The sequence below is a fragment of the Ictidomys tridecemlineatus genome, chromosome 7, assembly GCF_052094955.1.
Source record: "Ictidomys tridecemlineatus isolate mIctTri1 chromosome 7, mIctTri1.hap1, whole genome shotgun sequence".
Taxonomy (NCBI): Eukaryota; Metazoa; Chordata; class Mammalia; order Rodentia; family Sciuridae; genus Ictidomys; species Ictidomys tridecemlineatus.
The window spans coordinates 19,057,575-19,084,855 of NC_135483.1; the positions used below are offsets into that span (position 1 = coordinate 19,057,575).

At 38.6% G+C, this 27,281-nt stretch overlaps 1 protein-coding gene across 7 annotated transcripts in view; it reads right to left on the reverse strand.

Annotated features, from left to right (window-relative positions):
- Positions 1-27,281, reverse strand: part of Col14a1 (collagen type XIV alpha 1 chain) — a 201,287-nt gene that overhangs the window by 19,947 nt on the left and 154,059 nt on the right. For all 7 annotated transcript variants that reach the window (XM_078016744.1, XM_013357064.4, XM_013357058.4 and 4 more), the window contains 5 exons: positions 12,452-12,505; positions 11,922-11,993; positions 4,885-4,920; positions 3,855-3,921; positions 847-1,035 (listed from right to left, as the gene is read on the reverse strand). In XM_078016744.1, the coding sequence (XP_077872870.1) occupies positions 847-1,035; positions 3,855-3,921; positions 4,885-4,920; positions 11,922-11,993; positions 12,452-12,505 (418 nt within the window). The remainder of the gene's footprint in view (positions 1-846; positions 1,036-3,854; positions 3,922-4,884; positions 4,921-11,921; positions 11,994-12,451; positions 12,506-27,281) is intronic.

The following is a 27,281-nucleotide window of genomic DNA, read 5'->3' on the forward strand; positions in this document are numbered from 1 at the left end:
AGAACAACTTTTCATTCTCTGGTTGTACACGATGTAGTGTCACAACATATGTTATATAATACTTTTAAGAGCCATGGATGGTAAAAGAGAAGGTGAAGTGGAGATCTCTATTTTATAGAGACTTCAGCGAGAAAGATAAAGCACTGGCCAAGAAACTGTTAAATAAGTATTTCCTCATATTATAGGAAGATGAGCTGTACATGATATTTTAATTTAAAGTTCAGAGCTATATGTTCCATACAGGGATGCGTGAGTCACAGGTCGATATGATTTGGGACTCTTCTCAGGATTGCCACTGGCTATTGCCCAATCTGTGCACTGCACACACACACAAAGCACCATATCTGTGTATAGAGTGAGCTCCCGGCTCACCATGACACACACGGGATGCCACATCTACCCAGAGTGAGGGAGCATTTTCTAATTCTTAACACTAGAAGGAGCTCCTTAATTCATCCATCCAGTGGGGACATCTCTTTTCATGAACTCAAAAGCCTCTCAGAGGTGAGCAGAGGCTCTGACCCTTCTGTGTCATACAAACAGATGTGGCTCCTGATGAATGCATTGTACACTGCTCAATTTTCTCAACTCAGGGACAGGTAAACAAGAAATTGAAGAATAGATGGAGCAGGGGCTGGGGATATAGCTTAGTTGGTAGAGTGCTTGCCTTGCATGCACCAGGCTCTGGGTTCAATCCCCACCACCACCATCAAAAAATTAAAAGAATAGATGGGGTAGAATGAATTTAGGTCTATTACTTCAGACTTTATCATCATAAAAGTACCATGCTCTGTGTCATCGTCCCCTTCTCAGGGGAGTTGCCATAAGAGCAGTGGCCCAGCTTACCTCGTTCTCCTGGGGCCCCTGGCACACCTGCATTTCCTGGGAAGCCGGGTGCACCTGGGGGTCCTTGCTCACCAGGGGTTCCAGGTGAGCCTGGCCTTCCAGGTTCCCCAGGAGGCCCTTGGACAGTCCGGATGGATGAGGAGTGGCTGGGGATCTGGTTGAGGATGGCTGTGTACCTGGCCATGTGACCTGAGGTATGAAGCAAGAAAACGGCATTCAATGAATGGTCACAAAAAGAAAGGGAGGATGGGGGTACTTTCCGTTAGGGCCCCAAACAATTCTATGCAATACCCACCAAGGGGAAGAAAAAAAAACCACACCCTCTGAAATATGTTGATTTCCAACTTAGGATTTTTTACATTTTACTTTGGATGACATTAACTGCTGGACAGTATTCGAGTCACATCTCATGTGTTTGGAATTCCAGAGCTCACGTCAGCTTCCCAACAAGCATCACGGAGCAGAAGTCATAAATTTTATCTTCACCCCAACATTTATCTGACCCCTAAACCTCTCCCAGCTGCCTTTTTCTACAACAACCCCCACCCCACCCCCATGTTATTTGTCTTTTTTCCAACCTACAAAGCCAGCCCCACCCTCTTGCTCACAAATCCCCAGACAAGTTCTCTGTCTCGACTCATCTTGGTTGCCAAGCCTTTTTTTTTTTTTTTTAGGACACTTTTCTTAGGTCCCAGCTGCAAAAACTCCCACTAGCTTTATATAATAAAAATCAGGCTTTCTCTCCCATAATCCTTTAACCCAGCTGTGACTGTAAGAATGCATTTTAATAATTAGAAGAATAGATTTGCAAAGCACTTGATACCAGAATCCCTCTTTTCTCCCACATCATCAGGAGATGAGATCTTTATAAAAGTGATTATTACTTATAACGTTTTCAAATATTTAAAGCTCAGCAAAAAATAGAAGCCACTTTTTGAGGAAATACTTCTAAAATGTTTCCAATGCCGTCTTAAGAGTTGGACTGTGACTGCAACTAGGGACACTCTCCTGGAGACTGGAGGACTCTCTGTGGGCATGCCCCCTTGCAGCAGGTAAGTGTGTCCACATCTGCTTTCTCAGCTTCCTTCACTGACCAGGGCTGTCCTTTATCACATCCCCAGCTGTTGTCACTTTGGCCTCGAAGTTTCCCAAGTGAGTCTTCTTAGCATAATTCTTCTGGTTAATGGAAAACTAAAAAGCAGATGACTGAGCTTGTAAGGAATTATACACTAACTGATAAATCAAGTCTTGAGCAGGAGCCTAAGAAATAAAATAGGGAACCCAGAGAAAGACCAAAGCCATATTAAGGAAGATGACTGAATTGCCAGAAATACAGTCTCTGAGTAGGTTGCATACAATCTCTTCCATCTCCAAGCTGTACTGACTGGCAGGGCTTCCCTGTTTTACAGACATGTTTAAAACTTTCTTGTCTCAACTCCCTGACTCTACTTCCTTGAAGTCATTCACAACAATCTAAGAATTCCTAAGAGAGAAAAATAAATTTTGAGCCCTCCATTTTTAAATAATCATATATTATAAAAGGCTTCATTTTTATTGTGGAATAAGGCAACAAATATTGTGAAGTTTTCTTCATGTGATGTTCAGCAAGTCATGTAAGGTTTCTTATTATAATCGTCTATTCATATACGCTGTATTAAAATGAGAAACCTATGAAATAATGTAGGAGATGGGAAAGTTTTGAATGTATTCTACTCCAGAAGAGATTCAAGTTCAATTTCCCTTTTCTATGGTATTGGTTTTAAAGAACCTGTTTTGGCACAAAACTGAAACAGTATCATTTAACTGGCAAGTTGTTTCTCCTTACACATTTAATTTGGACACTTATTTAAATTAAATTGAGTTAAAATACAGGGAGTAAGACTCTGTGTCTTAAGATAGTAGCTTTTGTCCTCAGTTTGTCCTGATATTTGTGTCTTAATGAAAGCTCTTCCAAGTTCATGCAGGGAGCTTCACTCCATGTCTCCGGGAGAGGGAGATCTCAGAACTTGGGTGGAAGTTTGGATCAGGCCATTAGGCCTCCTTGGACATTTTTAGGGGTCTCCTGGCCTCACTCCCTAACTTTCCTGGATTAAAATAATTGTAACCCTGAGGCTGACAAGGTAGCCACTCTGCTAATGTTGGTCCTAGAGAAGGAGGGTATTCTCTGGGTGGGGTTTAGATGGCAGAGCTAGGCTAGAACTGGGTAGGTTTCAAGGAATATTTTATCTTTACTCAGGTCTTCTGGAATTAAACAGATCACTTGGAAAAGGGAAGGGTCCACCAGTCTAGCAACCTTCTGGTTAAATTACTGAGATAATATATACAGTCGGTTGGCAGGAGCAACATGCAAAATGAAATCCAGTCCCATTAAAAGGTGCAAGTTTAAAATGAAGACATAGTGTTTTAACAACTGTATTCCAGCATAATCTTTGGCACAAATCCCAAGTGTCCCATCCAATGTCATAACTACCCTGTCACTATGTGTGTGTGTGTCTGTGTCTGTGTGTGTGTGTGTATGTATGTGTGCATTGGTGTAAAGTCTAAGGAATAAAGGGAAGGACTTTAGCCTAACCAAAAGATAACAGATATAAAATAGATAAAAAGGAGATACGGATTTAAATCTTGTGAATTAATGTGAATCATCTTTATGAAGGTAGCCTCTGAAGACATAGTTTGGCAGCTTTCAAGTGCTGATACTTGAGAAGAAATCTATCTGTACAGCAAGAAAGGAATATGAGATTTGACCTGTCAGTCATATTAAATCCACATGGGCAAACCCAGAGATCTTGGACTGATAACACAGGCATTTGTCTCCTGGACCATGGATGTTGAGCCAAGGGTAGTCTGTAAGGACATCTTAGATGGATCAGAAGTGGCCATCTGAAGCTCACAGAGTCTTCACCAACAAGTTTTTTTCAAGGAGTTCTCCTGGGGCTCACAGTCACAGGAAAGACAAACTCCATGTGAACAGCAAGGGGGTAAAACCCGGTCAACTATGACACACTTACTCTGGATGAGCTGTTCGCATACTTGACGTGCCACTGCCCTCACCATGGCTTGAGACTGCAGGTCACCCTGGATGAGAGAGAAGCACACTTCTAAAGCACAGCCACATACCAGGTCTACCAGGATATGGATGACTTGACCCATTATTCCCACCAGGGCTCTTAGGCTCCTAGCAACAAGACAGACCGACCACCACAGAGTAGTAGGCTACATGCACTCAGGGTTCAAGGTTCCTGAGAGTCCTTATTATATTAAAAAGTTCAACTCAGCATTTCTGGTCCCAGGTTCCAAAAAATTTAATAGTTTTAAAACAAACCTATATATGTTTAATGCCTCATTTATACTTCTTTAGAGCTCATAAAATATAGCACTTTCTCAAGTAGTGGCTCCTTTGATACTAATAACAACTCAGAGGAAACACAATAAACCCATTTTATAGTTGACCAGCATTAAACACATTGCCCAAGCTTCATGGAGGTAATCAGATGAGCCTAAAGCCAGTGCTGTTTCTATTATAGTCAATAACACAACTATATCAGCAACTGCACGATTTCTGAAAAAAAGTCCCCTAAAATAAATTGATTTAAGTTTGGGGGGCCAGTTCTTTAGTTCTACATCAGCTACTGTCTTCCTGGATGCCAATATTGGACCATCAAGAAAACAGTTCAAAGCTATTATTTGGAATCTATATAAACCTATATACCTTTGGGAGTTCTTCTACATCATTATATAATTTCCTTGTCAAATCCGCTTTGTGAGTTAAATGAGTTTGATTCTGCCCATTTTATCCTTAAAGAATGGAGCCTAAGGTCATTGAACAAAAATGAAAACAGAAACTAGTTCTCCTGACCTCAAGTCCATGGGGTTGTTCCTACTGGGAAATGTGCTAACAACAACAGTCAGGAGCAGGGCAGAGGAAGGGAGAGAGATTGGTGTAATAGCAATGAACCACGAAGATATATGCAGTTCTTTCATAGGCTTAGGCAATGGCTTGTTCAACAGCTCCAGCCCCAAATAGCCAGAGAGACTTACCCGTTCTCCACGTTCACCCTTTGCTCCAGGAAGACCCTATACAAATGGAAAAAAAAAAATCAAGTTAACTTATGATGCAGCTCAGCCAAAAGCAGTGGTAGTGCATCTTTTCTTATTTGATAAAGACATTTTTCTTAGCTTTGGCAAAAATAGTTACGAAACATCAAAATAAAACAGACAGTGACCTATAATCCCACCAAACATAAACATTTACTCCCCCAGGCTTTTTATCTCAAGAAGAGACGTGGTATTTTTGGCTAAGAAATTGGAGTCATGCAACAGTAATGTTTTGTAACCAATGTATTCACCAGAAAGGTCCTTCACATTTTTCTGCACTGAACTCCATAGGCATTGAACCCTAAGGAGGTTTCATAACTAATTTCAGGAATCTCTTCTAAATAGTTAAACTGTTTAAATTTTTAAAAGAGCATCTCCAAAGAGAAAGGAAAAAAAATCTCCTCTCAACCTGGGAGTTCAAGTTCAAAATAAGATTAGAAAATCCCATAGTCTCTCTCTGCTTTCTGTCCAGCACAATGGCACACAATTCTCTCTAATTCTGTACAATACAGGCACTCATATATACATGAGATCTCAGCTGAGTTATTATTTAATAATGTGGTTAAGCTACTCTTAGACCCATAAGAAATTTTTACAATTATTGTAAAAAGTTACTGGAAAAAAATGTCATGTTCAGTGTTTCTGCAAAGAAATCACACTTCAAATGCAAAGCAAGTTTCTTCAGGATGTCATGTTTTTTTATTACTTGGCAATAGATATCAGAAGAAATAGAAATTGATGAAAAATGCAAAGCATGTGCTTGAAAGAGAAGGAGTCCAACCTCTACAGGGAAAGTAGGTCCTTCTCAGCATGGGAGCTCCATAGGGCAGTCTGTGCCTGGCTGTGGACTTCTCTGTCCTCAGCTCCCAAGACTGCCTGAAACATGGCAGGCGCTCAAAAATATGTGTTCACCAAGTGAATGAATGCTTGAATTTTACTTCAAGTCTGCATACCTAGCCAATGTATGTTTCGTTTCAACTACTTTGCTTGAAAAAAAAAAGAGAAGAAAAATACTTAAGACACACTGCAGTGTAAGTTTCTAGAGCACTAGAAAAAGTGTTGATTCTGCTAAAAAAGATACTTAATTTCCATTATGAAAACTTTTTTGAAAAAATAAGATTTACATAGCATTCTTCCTATTCCAGCTCCACTTCTCTTTTGGAAATGAATGTACTAGTTGTGTCCTTTTCCCTTATGCCTTAGGTTTTCACAAAGAGTAAGTCTCCAGAGAGGCAGCAGTGTCCACTAGTATAGGTCCAGCTGGAGATTAGAGCTATTTATGTCACCACCAAGTAAGTCCTCAACAGAAATAGGCTTTTCAAGCACCAGATGCAAAACTAAAAGAAAAATCAGCAACCCAGAATAAGCACACATTCCACATTTTTAATATATTAAGACACTGCACATTTTAGTAATTAATAAGTTGCTTTTACTACATTCCAAGGACTGCTCCAGTGCTTTCATTTAACCCTTCTGTCTTGTAAGATTATTCCCTTAAACCTTGAAATGCTCCTGCGAGATTAACTCATGTGTTCTTTATAACAGCAGTATGAAAGAGTAGTTCCATTTTACACATTAGGAAAAGATGCACCAGGAACTTCACTATGCACCATGAGATGCACCATGACCTGTGGGAGGTCACATAAGAGAGACATGAAAGACCAGGAAACGGAGCCCAAATTGTGGGATCCAGAATCCATGCACTTCAAGTACAAGCTGCACTTTGCTGGAAGAAGGCACTAATTAGCACATCTGCTAGTCCATATCTTCCATTCCAGTGAAGATGATATTTTCCTAATTAAAACAAAATGAAACAAAACATACCATCCACTAAAACTAATTCTAGTAACTCAGAAATAGGTTTCAACTTGAGTCATTTTAAAAATCCATTTTACCTTGAATATTTTTATTTTTGCATCAGTACAACTTTTGGTATTTCCATTGCTATGATTTATTATGTTAGCTTGTTTGAAAATGTTTCAAATTTAGAGAAAGAAGTCACAGTACCAAGCTGATTGTAAGGTCAATAGCAGCATCCACTATTGGCACTTTCTGGTAGGTAGAGATGGAGCTGCTTAATTGGGCCTGAAATTCTTCAAATTCAGTCTTATGATGCTTGTTATTAAGTAGCTAAAGGACATAGTAGGCAGTCTCGATGAAAGATCTTTTTAGTGAAATATGAGTATGGCAAGAAATTATTTTTTATTCCAACTTCTCTGACATCTTTCCTTTGATTTCTGCAAAGTCAAACAAAAACAAAATAAAAATTCCTGAGCAAGTGAAGGCCCATAACTCCACCAAGGTATGCTTTGAGGGAAAACACACAGTCCCTGTAGATGTAGGCAGGAAAAAGTGGCACATTTTCCTTTCATTTCAGGAACACTTGAAATGTAAAGAAAAGATAATACAGTAGCTACATTCATAGATGCAAAGAATTTTAGCACTGGAAGGAAGAGAAATGATCTCATGGTCCAAGTTCCACATATTAAAGATGCCTGCTAAGCAAAAATGAAACCTCCTAGGCTGGCTTCAGAGATCTTCAGAGACCCCTCATCTATAAGAATAATCGAATACTCCCCTGAACATCTGCCTAACTGAAACACAACACACAAATGTTCATTTCCTCTCCCCCCACCCACTCCTTCTCTCATCTCTCCTTACATATGAAGTACTCTCTGTATCAGAGACTGAGCTGAGGTCTAGAAAGATAAGCATGAAAAAATTTCTGTCCTTAAGGAGCCATCAGTGCTGTGCAAAGATAGACATCAACCCTGGAGGAGATACCAACATCCTACGGAGGTGAGGGTGGCTTCCTACAAGGGGACACACCCACACTTAAAGTCAAAAAAACTGGGTCTCACCAGATGGTGACAGGAGAGCATCCCAGACAGCAAAAGCACCCCCAAAACAAAAAAATCACTGGACACAGTGGCATACATTTGGAGAGCTTGACCTAGTTTGATGTGACTCAACTCTAAGTGAAAGGACAATGACTGAGTTCAAGTGGGAAAGGGCCATGGAGAAACCATGTGTACTACACTGAACATAGGGGGCCCAGCCTCTGAGGATTGGGGTCCACTGAGGAGAGTCAGGCGAGGGAATGACACATCAGAGTTGTCCTAAAGATGTCCATCAGCTAGGAGATGGACCAGGCCCCATTAGAGCTTCCTGCGGTGGGACTGGTGGGGAATGAGAAGGGCCTGATATAAAACCAGGGTCGCCATGAGAGAGCTGAAATTAAAAAAAATAACATGTGCAAACAACAGGGGGCTCCTGTGTTTGCCTTGTGTTTTCCTCATCCCCATTCACCATCCACGGAGGCCATCTGCCTGTCTTTGTGGGTGGGGATTCTACCCATATTTCAAGATCCCACTGAAATGGCTGCATCCTCCTGTAGCCCTTACACCACCCCCAGCTGAGGGCATTCTCTCCTCTCCTCTCCCCTCTCTCACTTCTCTCCTTCAATGGAACTTTCATAGAAAACTCCTTGTCTTTCCCTTGAGGCACTTGACATTTTCTGCCTTGTATTATAGCTTCTTATATAAAAATGCCCTTCTTTCTCTTTACACTTTCCAGGACTTTTTTTCATGTGGAATAGTCTTGGTCACCTCTTATACCCTTCATGACTCCTCTGCACCATGTAATCCTGCACACACTGAGCCTACTCATCACATATAAATGACTGATTTAGAGACCTGATGTTTAGAAAGGCTTGGTGATTTCTTGATGTGCCTCCCATAGTCAGAGGGCCAGAGTCACATCTAGAACCCATGAATCCTGAATTCTAACACAGAACTTTTAAATGGTCTACCTATATTGAGATCAAGCTAAGCACCTGGCCCCAACATCAAGGAGCCCCTTCTGTCATGACCCCCATCCTGCATTTCCCCACTGCAGGGAGGCCCTGTATTCAAGCCAGTGCTTAAAAACTCAGCAACACTAATGCACATCTGTCCTTGGCAGCTGGCAGCTGGAGGCGGAGTACAGGAAAGCAAGCATTTCTGGCACACACTGTGGGAAGCACGTTGCTATTTTCAGTGGTACAGTCTGTCCCTCTTGGTCTCTTTCCCTCGCCTTCCTAGACAGACATCTACGGGAAATCAATGAAGGTCTCAGCACCGTGACACAGAGTCTGCTTTAGCACTGTTCCAGCCTGGCAACCAGCAGGCATGTGAGCAATGGCAGCCCCAGGCAGGGGAAAGCCTGGCTGGACAGTTCAGAGAACAACTTGCTCCTGATGGGAAATCCTACTGTGGATCCTCACCCAGTATCTATAGACCAAATGGTTTCCATCTCTAACAATTACTTTTCTGCTGATTTATAACAAAAATACCATCAACAAATGTTTTATTTATGAGCAAAAAATACTGTTATTTTTTGCAGTACTGGGCATTGAAACCAGATTTTCCATCACTGAGTTACATCCTCAAACTTTTTTTTATTTTTTGTTTTTAATTTTAAGACAGGATATCACTAAAGTTTCTCCAGCTATCCCTCCAACTTGTGATCCTCCTGTTTCAACCTTCTGAGTAGCTGAGATTGTATGCCCAGCCAGGTATTTCTATATGCCCCATATTTTGAGTCCAATTCTGCACCACAAAATGCCAGGTGAGTTCGTGAGGTGACGTTATACTTATTAACATATTCCAGGTCTTACTCTTACTTCTCCACACCCTACTAAAACTCCCCCAGAGCCCCCAGCTCCTGCTCTTTATTCCTTAGACCTTTCCTACTTGCATCAGGATCTTTGCTAGCTTAATTAAGGGAAACTAGTTTTAGGAGATGTCAATAAGAACAAGAAGATCCCCTGGGGTACAAATATGTCTGTTTACTGCCTAACCAAGTTCAAGTGGTACTTTGGTATTTTTCTGGTTGTACTTCAAAATGCTTTGAAGGCTTTGCTAGCCTAATGTTTCCTATATCTTTTTTGGGCTACACTTGAACTGCCTCTAACATTGGTCCCAAAGTCCTGTTGACATGTTATGGAACTCTGGCTTCTAGAAGCAGTTTATAAAGCAGACTAAAACCTAGTAGCAGACAGAACATTTGTAAGTCTCTTTCCTAAAAGTGAATAGCCTAGAGTCAAATGAAAAGATAAGCTTGTGATGAAATGATAATAGAGACTCTGTGTGTGTGTGTGTTTGTAAGTGCTCACATGTGGGTATCAGTGTATGTTTCTATGTACAGAATCATGCTTAATGACATCTTTTTGGATTAAAAATAATAAAATGTCTGAAGATAAAGCTATCCAGTTTTTTTTTTCTGTTACTTGATAGTTTGATTTAAAAAGAAGAGATGTAAAAGTGTTTTGGACAACTACAATGCAGCTGGAATAAGTATTCTGCTTTGGAAAGTGACTGCTAGGGATAGCACTTATTTCATGTACAAGTTAGAATGTGTCTGCTGAAATCCAGATGCATTTTTATGTGCATACCTTGTGTGTGTGTGTGTGTGTGTGTGTGTGTGTGTGTGTGTGTGTGTGTGTATGCTCCATGTGAATCATAGCCTGCAAAGGCCTCTGAGGATAAAACAATTTTATTGAAATGAGATTCAAGAATAAGCAGTAACAGGACTAACTGGTAGAGAGAGAAAGAGAGGCACCTTCTGAATCAGAGCCAACACTTCTGTTAAGTCTTGTTCACCATGGCAGGCAGGAAAAAGCCCCTAAAAATGTTCACACTTAATCCCCAAACCTGTGAATGTGTCACCTTATGCAGCAAAAGGGACTTTGCAAATGGGATTTAGTTAAGGATTTGAGGATTATCTGAGAGATTATCTAAGATTATCTGGGTAGGCCGAATGTAATCACATAGGTTCTTAAAAGCAGGAACCTTTCCTCTGTGATCAGAGAGAGATGTGACTCTGGAGAAAGGGTCAGAGAGATGCAGACAGCACTGTCGGCTTTGAAGCTGGAAGTGGGCCATATGCCAAGGAATGTGGGCAGTGTTTAGAAGTCAGAAAGTCAAGGAATTAGACTCTTCCCTAGAGCCTCCAGAAAGGAAATACCAGCACCATGCTTTTAACCCAGTGAGACCAGAGCTAGACTTGTGACCTACAGACCGGTAAGACAGTAAATCTGTGTTGTTGCAAGCCGCTGAGATTGCAATAGTCCATTAAGAATCAATAGAAATCTAACCCATCACCTTTTTCTATCCTCATCCATCATATTACACTGTGCCACAACCTCTCAGCATGTTTTCTGTAATACATGCCTGTAGTTTAATTGCTTTCATTTATGGTCATGGACTTAGTACAATACAGATGATATCAGATTGCTAGTACCAATACCTAAAGGAACTGCTTGCAAGTCATAGAAAATAGGAAGTGTAGCCTCAGAGGCCTCAGAATGTGATCACCTCATTTACAAATGAGGAAACCGATGTGTTCACTGGTCCTCCCTCCCACCCACATCTTGCCCATCTTCCCGAACCCATCCCCTCACACTGTTTACATTTAAACACCAACCCAGGAGACAAGAAGCACAAAAATGGGAGGTAAGGAACTGGTCATTGTGCTTCCACTTACACCACTGACCATTTATGAGTATCTGTTTTAATGAAAAGTTTTGTCTTCCTGGTGGAATTTAGCAAAGCAAAATCTATTCCTACTTTAATTAAACCATGAATTCCTTGAGCTTTGTTTTTTTTTTTTTTTTCTCTTGGGAGCCAGACTTGATGAACACCTAGCTGTTGTACCAAATCCTTGCAAGGATAACATTGAGTTAATTTAGGCAAATACAGGATAACAAGCAACAGAAACATAGAAGCAAAATCATGATTGATCATTCCATCAGGATCGTTTGACTTTGGCCATGACATATGCACAACCCAAACTTAAATCTTTATTCTAGGAGCTTCTCCAGGTTCCTTTGTGGAATCCTAGAGTCGAATACTAAATAAAGGTTTCTGACCAATGGAGGTGGCAGCAAATTTAGACACAGAAATAATGTGGTGACTGATCAGCAACTGCTACAAACTCACCGGTGGCCCCAGGGCACCTTGTGGTCCCATGCTGCCTGTGATCCCTGGGACTCCAGGGGCTCCAGGAATGCCCTAATAGAGAGGTAGGAAAATGGAACAAAGGTGAGGACTCACACATTCTCATCTATGACAGCCAACTTTCAAGCAAGGGTCACAAACACATGACAGCCTCCTACCCCTTATCATCAAGGCTCCTGAGCTCTGTTCATTCCTATTCCCAACTGCCAAAGATGGGAAGATGTTAAGTCTCTACACTATTGGCCAGGTATGGTTCTTTCACATTCAAGCCTTACCTGTGTCAACTAAAAGCTAAATCAATAAAGGTGGTAGTGTCACGGAGATAGAATTATCAAGCCATATGGATATATTATTTTTAAAGGATGCTTTAAGGTGAGCTCTATACCAAGGGACAAGTTGTTATACCATAGGAGAGATGACTATTGAGTGAAAGTTCTGACAGAAAGAAAATTCTCAAAAGAAACAAAATGACTTAAAGAAGAGTACACCAAGTAGTTTCTGGAAATACTTACAATGGGCCCTGGTGGTCCCGGAGGGCCAGTGGAACCATCCTTTCCAGGAAATCCCTGGGGAAAAGAAACACATTGTGTCAACTAAGGGGGTACTTTACATGACTTTCAGAATGGGCTCATCTAATTCCTTTTAATATCTGTGGTGGATGGGAGGTGGAGTACCAAGGATTCACTCTGGACTACCAAGGGTTCACTGTTTTCAAACTCTTCGTGAGAATCATTCTTGGCAAGACCTTTGTGTCTGTTGGCTCCACTAAATTGTTCAGTGCAAGAATTTTGGGTATAAAAAAATGCCACTTATAAATTTAAACAGGAATTTGTTTCAAGAAAATGTTTTTATTAAACCATGTATAACAAATGAGGAGGATCAATTTTCTGTAATTAATAACCAGACAAAATGATGAATTAGTGTCTTTCACGACCTAAGGTTCTTAAGCAAGGAATACCTACCAGAATTCTCTATTGCAACAGGAAAATTGCAATATTGAAAACTCTGCAATTCCAGGAGCAGACTGGGAGAGAAAATGAGAACAGGAGAAGCTTTCTACTCCAAGGATATGGATCTGACATGGTGATGTCTGTCATCATGGGCTTACAAATGGAGACATGTATGTTCCCATTCCATGCTGGAAGAGTGTAAGGCAGAAAGAAAATGATGGATGTTCTTTTTAAAAGCATCTTCCTAAGTTACTGGATGTGTGTGTGTGTGTGTGGTTTTTATGTGTGTATATAAGAGCTGGAATGACTTACTCTTAAATTATTTTAGTTCTTAGTTGTGACTGCTGGATTTTCCAATGCTGTTACCATAAGATGAGGTCTTCAATCTAAATTTTATAATAGGTTCATAAAGTTTTGTTCAAAACATTACCTCCTACTGCAAGGACAAATAGACTTTTCACAATGGGACTTGACTTCTATTGAAATCATCATTTCCCATCTCATATCAATTGAACCCTACCTCATCCAGCTTTCCTAATGCCTCTCTCAACTCTCTTTCTGACATCTCTCCAATCTTTTTTATGAGTTGCTCTTTTCTTTATTTTACTTAGGAAAATGCATCTTCTTGGGAAATCTCATCCATATTCTCATTATTTCTCCCACCACAAAATGTCAAGTAAAAGATGGTAAAGGTCAGTGGAATGAGGACAGAAGAGGCTGTGAGAGATGGCATGGAGCAGGGTAGGATGTCTGTATATGAAAAATGCTGGTCATAAAGGCTCTTTCATCACTTCAACCTCAGGCTTATATTCACCACTCCAGAGAAGGAAGAGAAAGCTGGAGCCCTCCTGCGTTCCTGGCTTCCTTGGTCTTCCAGGGTACATTGCTTGGCTAGGTTTTGAAGCTTCCTCACAATTAGTTTGGAGACACATGCCTGAATTGTGGCTAATACAAAGGGGCCACTTCCAATTCTAGCCATAAACATTTCCTTGAGTGATTTTCTACTTTCTTTTCCCCTTCCAAAGCAATTTTAGAAGTCACATGTTGAAGATAAGTGTGTTCCAAGAAAGACCCAAAATCCCTGAATGACTGTGTGGAGCAGAAAGTGCCCTCCTTTCTCCTCCACCTAGCCTTGAGGACAGCACAATACAGTTTTATTTTATTTCACTCTATTTGATTGTATTGCTTTAGACCACTTAGGGGGCTGGGGTTGTAGCTCAGTTGGTAGAGCATTTGCCTAGCATGTGTGAGGCACTAGGTTTGATCCTCAATATCACATAAAAATAAATAAATAAAATAAAGGTATTGTGTCTATCTACAACTAAAAAAAAACACTTAGATTTTAGGGTTACAGTGTTAGCCAATATTTATATAAAAGCTAATATTATTTTGCTTTGTGTTTTTTTACTATTTCTGTTCTTTTGCTGTAGTAAAAAATAGTAATAAATCTGAGAAGTCTCCAGTGGTAAGCCCTGATACAGATTAAGTTACACACATACAACCTGCCTTGGATCTGCTAACGAAACAACAAAGGTTAATCTGACCTTAATAGGGAGAAAAGTTATTATTTTATTTATTCATTTATTTTTTAAATAAATGAACTTTATTGGGGTGGGGGATGCTGGGGATTGAACCAGGGCCTTGTGCATGCAAGGCAGGCACTCTACCAACTGAGCTATAATATCCCCAGGCCTCAAAAAAAAAAAAAAATCATTTCAAAGGGAATTTAAATGTAGCATGTCCAGGAAGAAAGGCATATAAAAATCAGAATAGGTGAGAGATGAACAGAAATCTAGAACTCATTCTGTCCAAATCCCTCATACTCCAAGTAAGAAAACTTGGAGCCAAGAACAAGTTACGAAATCTAGCTGTCAAAAAAAAAAAATCTTTTTTGATAACATATTCCTTTTTATTAGTTAAGTTTCTCATAAGAAAAAATGGCCTCTGGACACATATTCAGTAAGTTAAGATAACATTTTTAAAAGGGCTTCTTTTTCTTCCTGTCTTAAATGTCTTCTAGCACAAGATAGGCAGGGTACATGCACCCACATGTGAGCCCACACATGACACCCAGCCACAGGGAGTGCCCAGCAATCCAGACATCTTCCCTGACTGTTTCTAGGTCATGCCAGAAGGAAAAAAATGCAAATGCAAAGAGGGACAAACTTAATCACAGAGAGAGGAGAGCCATGACAGATTTTTTTAAAAGAAGCCTGCAGGAAATTGCATTGTTCCAAGGAGGATGTACAGGAAATAACACATTGCACTCCTTTCCCCATCATGTGTAAAGGACTTTAAAAAAGCAACATGGCTCTGTGCTCAGGGTCTATGATGACATTATAAGGACACTGCTATGAACAGGTTTCAGTTCACCTGATTTATAGACCCTGAGTGCTTCACCTGGAAGAGAAGATGATGTAATGTGTTCTTACCTAGGAGCTTAATTTGGAGTAGGAGGACCTAGTATTTTAAGACTTTTGTGTGTATGTGTGGTGCTGGGGTTTGATGGACCTAGTATTTTAATGGGAAAAATTAATCCTAAAAAAGATGTCTGCTCTGTGTTCTTTCACATCAGTATCCCCAGAAGTTGAAATTTCTACTTCCTATTTTTAGGGCAGAAATTATGTTATTCTTTCTTACATTCATAACTCCTTCCTAGCACATTTTTGGCATAAAATAGCTACTAATAAACATTTAACTTGAATAAAATTGAAGCTCCTAGAAGAAGTGTTCTGCTTATCATGATAAATAAATCAATTTTTCTTGGAGATATGATGAGTATGGAAATGTATAGGGCAGGGGGAAATGCAGGCATCAATCCTCCTTGATCTTGAGCCCTCAAAAAAATGTAGGAAGATATCAGGAATTGTCTAACCTCAGAAGCCAAAATTTCCATTTAGGTTTATAAAATGTAAAAAAAATTAAAAAGATGTCTATGTATTACTAATACATTAAAGCATTTAATATATTAAATCTAAAAGGGGCAGTTTCCAAGGAAACTAAAAATGGATTCTTGTGTAGCTGATTTATTGCAGGAGTGTTCTTGAAAGAAACTTGTAACAGTGAAAGAAGCAGGAGAGGACAGAAGAATCCAGGTGGAGAAGTGAATTATCTCAAATTTGTTCTCAGCCTGATGCCATGAGAAGCTCTGGAGTATGAATTACAGATCAGAATTGACCCATGGAAAGTCACTGTCCAGGGACAGACATGGCATTTCCAAAGGTGATTCTTTTGGGAAGGGGAAAATTGGTAGCAGTCAACACTCACAGAAGCTAGGGGTTGCTGCCAGATAAAGAGGATCTAATCAGGGTATCAACAGTATATGTTATAGTATATGTTATTCTGGCACTTTTCTTCTTGGACCATCATAAACAATTGAATGTTATTAGATATAAAAGTTCAAAAATAAAGGTAATCTTAAGTCTACTGTGTATTATCTGTTTTCATCAACCCAAATTAAAATTTCTGTGTTATAAAACATCATAACTGAGAGGTAGCCTTAATGCTACCGTCAAAGCCATTTTCCAAAATTCTCCATATCCCTAGAAAATAAAAGAGGCTCCTATTTTGCAACTCATAAAATAATTTGATTTTTTAACTTCTGGATTATAACAGTAAATTTATCTTTGAAATATTTTTCTCTGTAAGCTTCACATTAGTCACATAACTCAGAAATGCTTGCAGAACTACCTCCTGCTGGGTGTTCTGCTAGATTTGGAGTTAATGACAATGAAAAAGACAGTCACTTCCTGAGGAACACATGGTTTTTCAAACAATGAAAAGGACCAACCAACAAGCTGCTATGATGGTAGACCAGAGAGGTCCATGGAAACATATGGGAAGAGCCATACCCAGGCTTGGGGACACAGGGAAGTGTTCACAGAAGACATGACATTTAAATTAACTGATTCAGGATGGGTAGACTCTGCTGTAGTTTGAGTGTGTCTCCAGAATGCACATGCTGGGCTACAGGACCTTTATGAAAGGTGCCCTCATGACTGGATGGATGCTGTTGTCATGAGAATGGGCTTGTTAGAAAGCCAAGTTTGACCCTCTCCTGCTTTCTTGCTTCCTACACAATGCCTTGTGCCATGTTAAGACACAGCAGGAATCAGATGCACCGCCTCAGTTATGAAATTTAGAGTCTCTATCACCATGACCCAATAAGTTTTGCTCTTTATAAACTCCCTAGTCTTAAGTGTTCAATTGTAGCAGTATAGAATGGACAAAGACACACTCATTGCACGGGTCTCCCTCCTTAGGTACCACTGTGTTCCTGCACGGCAGCAGATGCTGGGCAAGTGGGTTAACTCCTACATAGGCTCAGGCCCCATTTCTCACCTCTTCATCCCTAAGTGAGCAGCAATAGCAGAAACTTTTTATATAAAAGCAAAGAACTTGGTGAAAAGAAATTTTTGGTAAAGTGTGCAATTTAGAAAAATATGTGCATTTTTATAAGGAAAAATAATTGGCAGATTCTAGCTTTATGACATAGTAGAACTGCAACCAAAGTTTACAAAATATTTTTCAACCATTAACAGAGAAAAATGTGTTCAGATTTCCCCAAACTTTCCTTTATCTATAAAATTTCCTTTTCATAGCAGAGAGCAATCTGAGAAGTGTGTTTATGAATTAAGTATCCTCATAAAAGCAGAAATCCTTAGTTAAGTAACAGAATTAATATTTGGAAATAGAAATTTTATAAGCATAAGATGGGAATGCACTTAAGCTGACAAATATGTATTTTTAAAGTGCATGAAATCAGCCACACACAGAGATGTTTTATAACACCAACAGCTCCAGGAATTTTTTCCCTTTTTGGTATTCCCACCTCAAAATATTAATATACACCCATATCCCACATTAAAAATAATTCTCCTATAAAAACTTGAAAGGATTTTTAAAATTTATATTTTAAAACATTTGGCTATGAGTACATTAGTTAGTTATGGTTGGCTATAATTTGTTAGCAAAACACAATTTACCTATAATTTACTTTCAAAATTACTAATGTTCTAATAAACACTAAATGTACCTATGGCTGAAACTGGCAAGGTGGTGTTTTATAAACATTTAATTAAACATTTATTAATTCCAATTTTCAGTTTTATTTTCCATACTCTAGAGCAAATACATATGCTTTTTTCAAGTTTCAAAAAAAATTTGTAGGATTTTTTTTTTGTAGGCTCTTAGAAAGTTTATGGTTTCCAGGTTCTGTGCCTATATCATCTGAAGGATAAAACCCACTTGCCCACTACTAGTGTTGCAACTGAGATTGAAGTCAGCAGCCAACACACTATGTCTGTGGTATTAAAAATAGCAGGCAGAACTCCTTACTCAATCACCCTTGCCTCTCTGAAGCCTACAATGGATACTAGCTTCAACATTCTGGAACACGGCCAATTGAGAAGGTCCTTCAACTGGTGGAGTGAGATCTGCAAGCAGCTGGAATTTGAAGAGTTGGCCAGACTCAAGTAGCAAGGGCTACAGAAATACTTGAAGAAACCCCTGATGCATAGTTGCAAAACTGTGGCGTGACTCTGGACTGCTGTGAGCAGACCAGTGTTGCAGTCAGCCAGCAGAAGTGAGGCTGCTACTTGTTATGCAGGATTAAGACCAACACCAAATTAAGAGGCCAAGCAGCAAACAGAGCCTGCAAACAATGATCCAGGCCAAAGATCCAGGATTGATCCTTATGTATGATACCATGTTGGGTCTCACTGAGGAATTTGCAGTAACACAAAGACACATACATTAAACATGTATGTATAGGGTACGTGTGTGTATGTGATATTTATATACAACTTAAATAGATATATAAAATATAAACATAGATATTTTTAGTGATAAGTAGTGATGACTTCAGAGAATTAAAGTAAAATGAAAACACAAACATCAATCGTATTCCACCAAAGAAATTACTTTGACATACAATAGATCTTACACAATATATTAGCCAGTGATTCCAAAACCTAGCTGATAATCAGAATCATTCAGCTTTTTAAAACTATGCATTCCTAAGTCATGCCTAAGACCATCTCTATCTGAATCTCTGAGGTTGAAGTCCAGGAATCTGTATATTAAAAAAACAAAACATAACACAACAAGCTGCTGACATAAGTGGTAGAATTGTTGATTTTCAAATATAAAATATCTGGCCAGATCTTCAAGGACAACATTAAGACTAGAATGTAAAGTAGATGTTATTTCTGCTATTCCTATAGCCCTATAGATGTTTCTCTTTTATTCATATTTTTATTGGTGTATTGTAGTTTTACATAATGATGGGATTCACTGTTACATATTCATATATACCTACAACATAACAGAATGCAATATTATTCCCCAGTGTTTCCCCCTTCTCCAGGTCCCTTTCCTCTTATTCTACTGCTCTCCCTTTGATTTATATTAGACCTGCCCACCCCACGTTTCCTTTTCTCTTTCCTCTACCTTTCACATATGAGAGAAAACATATGACCATCGACTTTCTGAATTTGGCTTATTTTGCTTAGCATAGTGTTCTCAAGTTCCATCCATTTTCCTGAAAATATCATAATTTTCATTCTTCTTTATGGCTGCATAAACTCTATTGTGTGTGTGTGTGTGTGTGTGTGTGTGTGTGTGTGTATTCTCTTTATCCATTCATAATTGACAGCCTTCAAGGCTGGTCTCATAGTTTGGCTATTGTGAATTGTGCTGCTATAAAAACAGGTACACATGTATTCTATAATATAGTAATTTTAATTATTTAAGATACTAAAGAATTTAATGATCTTTGGAGGAAATTTCATAATGATTACCATAGTGATTGTACTAATTTACAGTCTCACCAAGAGAGTAAAATGTGTCGCCTACACCTATGCGTTATGGGTGTTGATCCTACATTTTTTAAATCCATAACCTCTTCAGCATTTATTATTGTTTGCATTCTTGATGGGTGCCATTCTAACTGGAGTGAGATGAAGTCTCAGTAGTTTTGATTTTCATTTACCTAACTGCTAATAATGTTGAACATTTTTTCATATATTTGTTGGACATTTATATTTCTTCTTTTCAGAAGTGTATGTTTAGTTCATTTTTCCATCTTTAAATTGGGTTATTTGCTTCTCAGGTGTTAAGTTTGAATTCTTTATGTATTCTGGATATAGCAAAGATTTTCTCCCATTCTGTATGTTCTCTCTTCACATTGTTAATTATTTTCTTTGGTGTGCAGAAGATTTTTAAATTTGATGCCTTTCTATTTATTAACTTTTGGAATTATTTCCTGAGATTTAGGGATCTTATTGAGAAAGCTGCCGCCTACACCTACATGTTGTGGGTGTTGATCCTACATTTTCCTGTGAGAATTGCATAGTTTCTGGTCTAATTTCTTCATCTTTGATACATTTTTATTTGACTTTTGTGTAGGGTGAAAGATAAGTATCTAGTCTCATTTTTTCTACATATGAATAACCAGTTTTCCCAGAACTATTTTTTTAAAAGTCTATCTTTTCTCCAAAGTATGTTTTTGGAACCTTTGCCAAGGGTCAGACGACAGGATCAAGTGTGTTGTCCCTGTGTCTTCTATTCTCTGCCATTGGTCTCTATATGTATGATTACCATAGTAATTGTATGTTTTTATGTCAGTACCATGCAATTTTTGTTACTGTAGCTGTGTTGTATAATTTGATGTCAGGTATTGTGATGCTTCCAGCATTGCTTTTTTTTTTTTTTGGCTTAGATTTTCTTTAGCTATTCTGGGTCTTTTGTACTTCCAAATGAATTTTAGAACTGTTTTCCTTTTTCCAGTTCTGTGAAGAATGTCATTGGTATTTTACTAGGAAGTGCATGGAACCTGTATATTTCTTTTGGTAGTCTGGCCATTTTAACAATATTAGTTCTTCCTATCCATGAACATGGGAGGTCTTTCATCTTCTTGTGTCTTCTTCAATTTGTTTCATTAACATTCTACAGTCTTCATTGTAGAGGTCTTTCATCTCCTTGGTTAGATTTACTTCTAGGGTTTTTTGTTTGTTTGTTTTTGTTTGGTTTGTTTGTTTGTTTTGAGGTTATTAGGAATGAGGTTGCTTTCCTTATATTTTTCTCAGCAGATTCATCATTGGTATACAGGAAAGCTGTTGATTTTGTAGGCTGCTACTTTGTTGTATTTGTTTATTAGCTCTATCAGTCTTCTGGTGGAGCTTTTTGGATCTTCTAAGTATAGAATCATATCATCTGCAAATATTGACAACTTAACTTCTTTATTTTCCATTTTTATCCTTATTTCCTTCTCTTATTTAGTTGTTATGGCTTGTTTGTAGGACTACATTGAGTAGTCTTATTTAGTTGTTATGGCTTGTTTCTATGACTACAATGAGTAGGAATGGTGAAAATGGACATCTCGTTATATTGTAGATTTTAAAGGAAGCAATTTCAACTCTTTCCCATTCACTATGATGTTGGCCTTGGGTTTGTTTTATAAGACTTTTTTTGATGTTGTGGTAGGTTCTTTCTATCCTTAGGTTCTTCAGTGTTTTTTGTAAGCCATGAATTTGATTTAAATCATGAATCAAAAACTTTCTTTACTTCTACTGGGATGACTATGTGATTTTGTCCTTAATTCCATTTATGTGGTGAATTACATTTATTAACTGCATATGTTAAACTATCCTTGCAACCCTGTAATAAAACCAACTTGGTCATGATGTACCATCTTCTTAATATGCTGTCAAATACAATTTGCTAATATTTTATGGAGGATTTTTGCATATAAGTTCATTAGGGATATTGGTCTTTAGTTTTCTTTCCTTGATGTGTTTGGGATGAGGGTTTCCTGGCTTCAAAGAAAGATTTTAGAAATCTTACATCCTTTTCTATTTCACGGAATAATCAGGAGCACTGGCATTAGTTCTTATTTAACAGTCTGGTAGAATTCAGCTGAGAATACATCTGGTCCTGGGTTTTGCTTTTTTGAAAGGCTTTTTATTACTGCTTCTATCTCACTGCTAGTTATTGGTCTGTTTAGGTTTTCTATGTCCTCTCAACTCAATTTTGGCAGGTCGTGTATATCCATTTCCTCTAGGTTTTCCAATTTGTTAGAGTATAAGTTTTCAAAATAGTCCCTAATGACCCTCTGGATTTCTGTTATGTCTGTGGTGGTTTCTCCTTTTTTCATCTCTAGTTGCAGTAGAAGTATCTCTAAAGCTAGTAAGAACATGGAACTAAAGGCTCTAGGAGCTGTGCCCTTCTAAGATGTGCACAGATTTGCTCCTATCTAGGTAAAGGTACAGTGATCAAAGAACTGTGTTTTTATTGGTGAAGCATCAACTTCTACTTAAGTAAAAAAAATTATTTTGTGGAAAGAAAGAGTGTGGTATTGGAAGTCTGACACTTCCTAGCATTCCAGTTCCTTCAACTTTGTGAGTTTCAGGTTCTTTGTCTGTAAAGTGAGGATAACAGTGCCTAGTGTTTGTGGTTATCCTGAGCATTAATGAACATGACTTTTGCAAAGCACTTTCACATATTCAATTCTTAATGGCTATGGTTGCAGCTGTTTTTATTAAAATAATCTGTCAAGTCCCAATTGAATATACTATTACCACTGCTGTGACTGGATGGATTTTTTCCTGGGATTTTATAAAAAATCCATCTAGACTCACAAAGGAAAAAAAATCAAATCATTTTCACAAGTTTCATGATAGAATCTTACATTTCCTTTTCTGAAGCAGGAAGACACTCAAGGGGATAATAATCACGGATCTCAGTATTTCACAAAATATCCTGTAGAAGAATCTCTCATTACTGCCTAACACTTATGATGGGAATAAAATCCAAATAGTTGACTCAGGCTCAATTTCTCAAGTACACTTTAAGTCCTTCTCACTTTTAACGTAATGGGACATTCAGTACAATATGGCCTTTGTGTATATCAAACCCACATAATTAGCAAGCATGTTTCAAGTGTCTTTTCAAGGCAGAATCCAAGAAAATATTTTAGAAAACCAAACTTGCATTTTTTAGACATTTTTTTTACAAACTTCTAAAGCCACTTAATATATCAAGTATAGGCATTATAAAATGTTCTGGCTCACTAGGTTTACCTTAAAAATAGTGAACACTACTAACATACCTAAAATAACATTTCATGTGGAAATGCTTTATATAAATTAATCTTCGCAACAACCCTGTAGAGTCAAATATTATATTTTTCTGTTTACAACCAAGGAAAGTGTCTTGGAAACAGTAAGTAACTAGTCCAGTGTCATGAGCTAGAGTTTAAGCCCAGGACTGGCTAGGAGTGAAGTCTATGCCATTCCCCACAGGACCATCCTGCTCCTCGGTAACCTCATGGGTTCAGCAGCATCCAGATGCAGAATACTTTCCACAGTATTTCATCTTTTATAGATGAGGAAGGCAGGCTGTGGTTATGGCATAGGTATGCAGGGAGTAGTAACCTGGGAGCAAAGAAGCACCCGAACTAAGCTTACTTGTAAGTTAGAAGCTAGCATCCTATGCCTTCCAGTACAATATTTTGGTTTTTTAAAATATTTTCTTGGATTCTGCCTTGAAAAGACACTTGAAACATGCTTGCTAATTATGTGGGTTTGATATACACAAAGGCCATATTGTACGAGTGCCTTCCAGATGCTATAAAAACAAATCTCTTTATGACTTCTATTTCTCCTCTCTCTAACTTTATAAAGAAATTTTAGGAATTGGAAATTAAACATGATTTTAAAGTATCTATTGGGATTACTGGCCAGATAATTGGTAGTAACCCTCAGAAGTAGAAAGGCAGTTGGTTTTTATTTTTATTTTTTTTACAGTTAGATCTATCTATCGATTGATGTTCAATTGATCATCTTGTCTGTTCTTTCTGGTTTCCCTAAGGACCATCTGGATGTCTTAGGTGGAGGCTGCAAAGTCCAACATATACCAGAAGAACTCAGAAATCACAAGAGAGGCCCCGAGCTCACAGACACCAAGAGAGAGAAAGGAGATAAAAGGGAAATGACAAGATTTACAGCAGAAAAGAAAGATAAGACCAGAATAGTTTTAGTTGCAATAACTGGGAATGAACCCTGGACACAGAACTGCATTTAGAAGTTCAATGTGAACGTGCTTTGTTGTTCAGTGTGGCCTGCACAGTTGTCTTTTGGCTTCCCAGCCAGAGGCGGAAATTTGTTGGGTGAACAGGTCCAGCTTGTGCTGGACTTGCTTATGGCCTCAGGCCGAGTTGAATAAGAGCTGCCTCTTAGAATCCAAGATTCCCCTTGGGAAAAGCCAGAATCAGCTAGAAACATTCAAAGAGGAGATGTTTCACCTTCTCTCATTACTTGCTAAGATCTCCCATCTTTCAGGTAAATTCCGGTGTAACACTGGCAACGGCTTCAGAAAAGAGGTGCTCACTTTTCCCGAGTTAACACTCAGGGTGATGGTGCTAGGCTTTGCCCCTGAGTTCTTGAAATTAACACGAGAAGGAAAAGATTAAAAAGAAAGATTGTGCAGTAAGGAATGGTGGCCTGCCACCACTACCAGGGCAGACCCTCCCTTGGTGACTCTCCAAGGAGCAGAAGCACTCACTGGATGTTACCAAGAGTCCTTTGCAGCTCCTTCCTTCTGTGCCTAAAGTAGGCTTTGCTCACTCAGGATCAAGGGAAATGAAGTACTGCTCAGTGATCTAAGTTCTGACAGTGAAGGGGAAAAACAGCTTTTCTTCCTTATTTCCTGGTGAAAGCTCTCCTTGGAAATTTTCTGGAAGGTACTTTGCAGAAGCAAGACTCATCATTCTGCTAGTGCTCAGTCTGTGTTATGCCACAGTTCCTGCCATTGGGCTTAGAGGCCTAAGGCAAAGCATGAGTAATCCTGAGGTGTTTGTTCTTAGCACTCCTAGCAGCCTGATCAGGGAGACCTGTCCCTTCAGTAGAGCATGTCTTCTGGGGTGGTTCTCATCTTAGCTCTGTTCACCCCCATTAAAATTGGCCCCAAGCCTTACAACCCCACCTCAGTATCTATCTTATTGTTTTCGAATTTTACTATACTTAAGCCCTCCAATCACTTGACTAAACAAGACTGAATAAGAGTGTTTTCATACAGCCTTCCCTCCTTCCTTCTCCAGAATTTGTGAGAAGACCCATTTGTTTTTCTGGCCCAAGGGAACAGTCATGCTAGACCCAACCCCATCCTCCCATCTCCTCCAGGTAGTTGGTCTGCAAATTATTTCCTTTAACTATTGAAATTATCTCCTCTTCACTATTCTCTGCAGTCAATAATGAGCGACTCTTTGCAGACTGAGTGTAGTCAATGGCACGTTATAGTTAAGATTATATTATATTATATTATATAGTTAAGATTATATTATCAGTTAAGATATGGCTAATTGAAAACTATGTGTGGTCCAGGCAGAGCTATCTGATGTACATTTCCAGCGTTCCATTTTGTGTGGATGGTATCCCCTCAAGATGTGTACCAGAATGGTGTTGCCTTCAAATATCTTTTCTAAAACAATAACCATCAGATTTATACCATCTTTTTATTTTAAATGTGGCCCTATAATAAATGAATATTTTCTGAAAACCATATTTAAAAAGGAAGCCCATTCCTATCCAAGTATTCAAAGTAGAAATTAAATACACCCTCAAAGTTTTATTTCTAGATTGAGGGAGAGAGGAAAATAAAATCCAAGATATCTTATCACTTTATTACAGCTCTAAGATTTTAATCCTATAGGAGAACACAACATGTTTGGAGGAATAGCAAAATATTTATAAGAACTCTGTGCTGGTATATTGATTTTAAAAGAAAGAATTCTAAAACCAAATGATTCAAACACCAATCTAACATGTTTAATTTGGGAGTTCTTTGCCAACACTGTGCTCTACACATAGATAAATCAAATAAACTCACTCAACCAAATCTTTGGACTTGCCGTTTTCAGACCTTCAGGAACCACGAAGGAATCTAGGTGTGTAACCACACAGGATCTTAACTGAAGCTCCGTGCCAAGGTGTATAAATACTTCTAGACACTCCCTCCACATGTGCAAAAGCCCTACATAAATCTGACTTTCACAGAATGACTTCTTTAGACATTCACCTAGACATGTTTTACATGCTAATTCCATTGGATGAACAGAGACTACTATGAGATTTTAGGCAAATGAAAGTTTCATATTTAAAAAAAAATGGAAGGGACTTAAGAGCCTATACCTACATTTCCCTAGGAAAAAAAAAATAATTTCCATATTCTTGAGCAGCATAGTTGCCCTGACCTAAAGGCGGGCTTTGAGCAGAGAATTAATTGAGTATTCCTTGCAACTGTTTGCTAGCCTCATGAATATTGTACTGAAACCCCAGTGAACACCAAATGTGTTATTTGCTGGCTCTAAGTGGTTGCCATTCTCTATAATTCAGTCTTGTTAGAAACTGTGGAGCTGTTGAAACATGTGTAAACATGTGGCAGATTAAGAAGATGGTTCTTCCCTCCCTTGATGAAAATTTAATGACTTGTTTTACATAAATAGATGGCAAAATAGATGCTTTAAATGAATTTGTGTTTACCTCTCTAGCTTTGTCTCTTGACAAACTCCTTATATCTAAACATATGCAAGCTCATCTCCAGCCACACTCAACTATATGCAACGGTGGAATGCCCCACCTTCTTCTCAACCTCCATCCTAGTCTGTGCTGTTTTCTCTGCTTGCAAGTTTTCCTTTCCTTACTACCTGGCCACCTTCTGTCTTTCCATCAAGTCTCAGCCTAGATGGTAGCTCCTGTGGGAAGCTTTCCCTGATCCACTAAGTCTAGCCTAGTTATAGATAACCATGGATTGGATTCTTTGTATTCTCATAGAGTCCTAACCCATCACAGCATATAATATAATTTCTTATTTAGTTGCATTTCCTGCCAATATACTATGTATTTTTTTTTGAGAACAAGAACCTCACGCCTGGCTTGGTGCAAATTTGTTGAAATACCAGATGTTAACTTACTTCGTTCCTGACCATTTGTACATCTTATTTTACTGCTATCCACTTGAACAGGTCAAAAGAAGAGACAATTGAAATATACTAAATAAATGGAGATTTCTTTATAAACCATATTCCTTAAATTTCTTTAAAGATTATTGATTTCCTTTAGGTTTGTGTCTTAAAGATTTGACAGAATTAGAAAAAAAAACCTCCTAAATCAGTGCTTGCAGTTCAGTGCAAACTATGTTCAAGTTTGGGAGCATTCAGAAAGGGATGCTGCTAATTTGGAAAAGTTTGATGGAAGAAATGGACATAGAAGGCCCTTAGTGAAGGGAAATGGATGCACAGTAGGTAGATTACAGATTGACAGGAGAAAACCAAAAACAAAACCTTCCTTACATAAGAACTTGTCAGCAGTAGAGCAACGTGGGAGAAGTGCCCTTT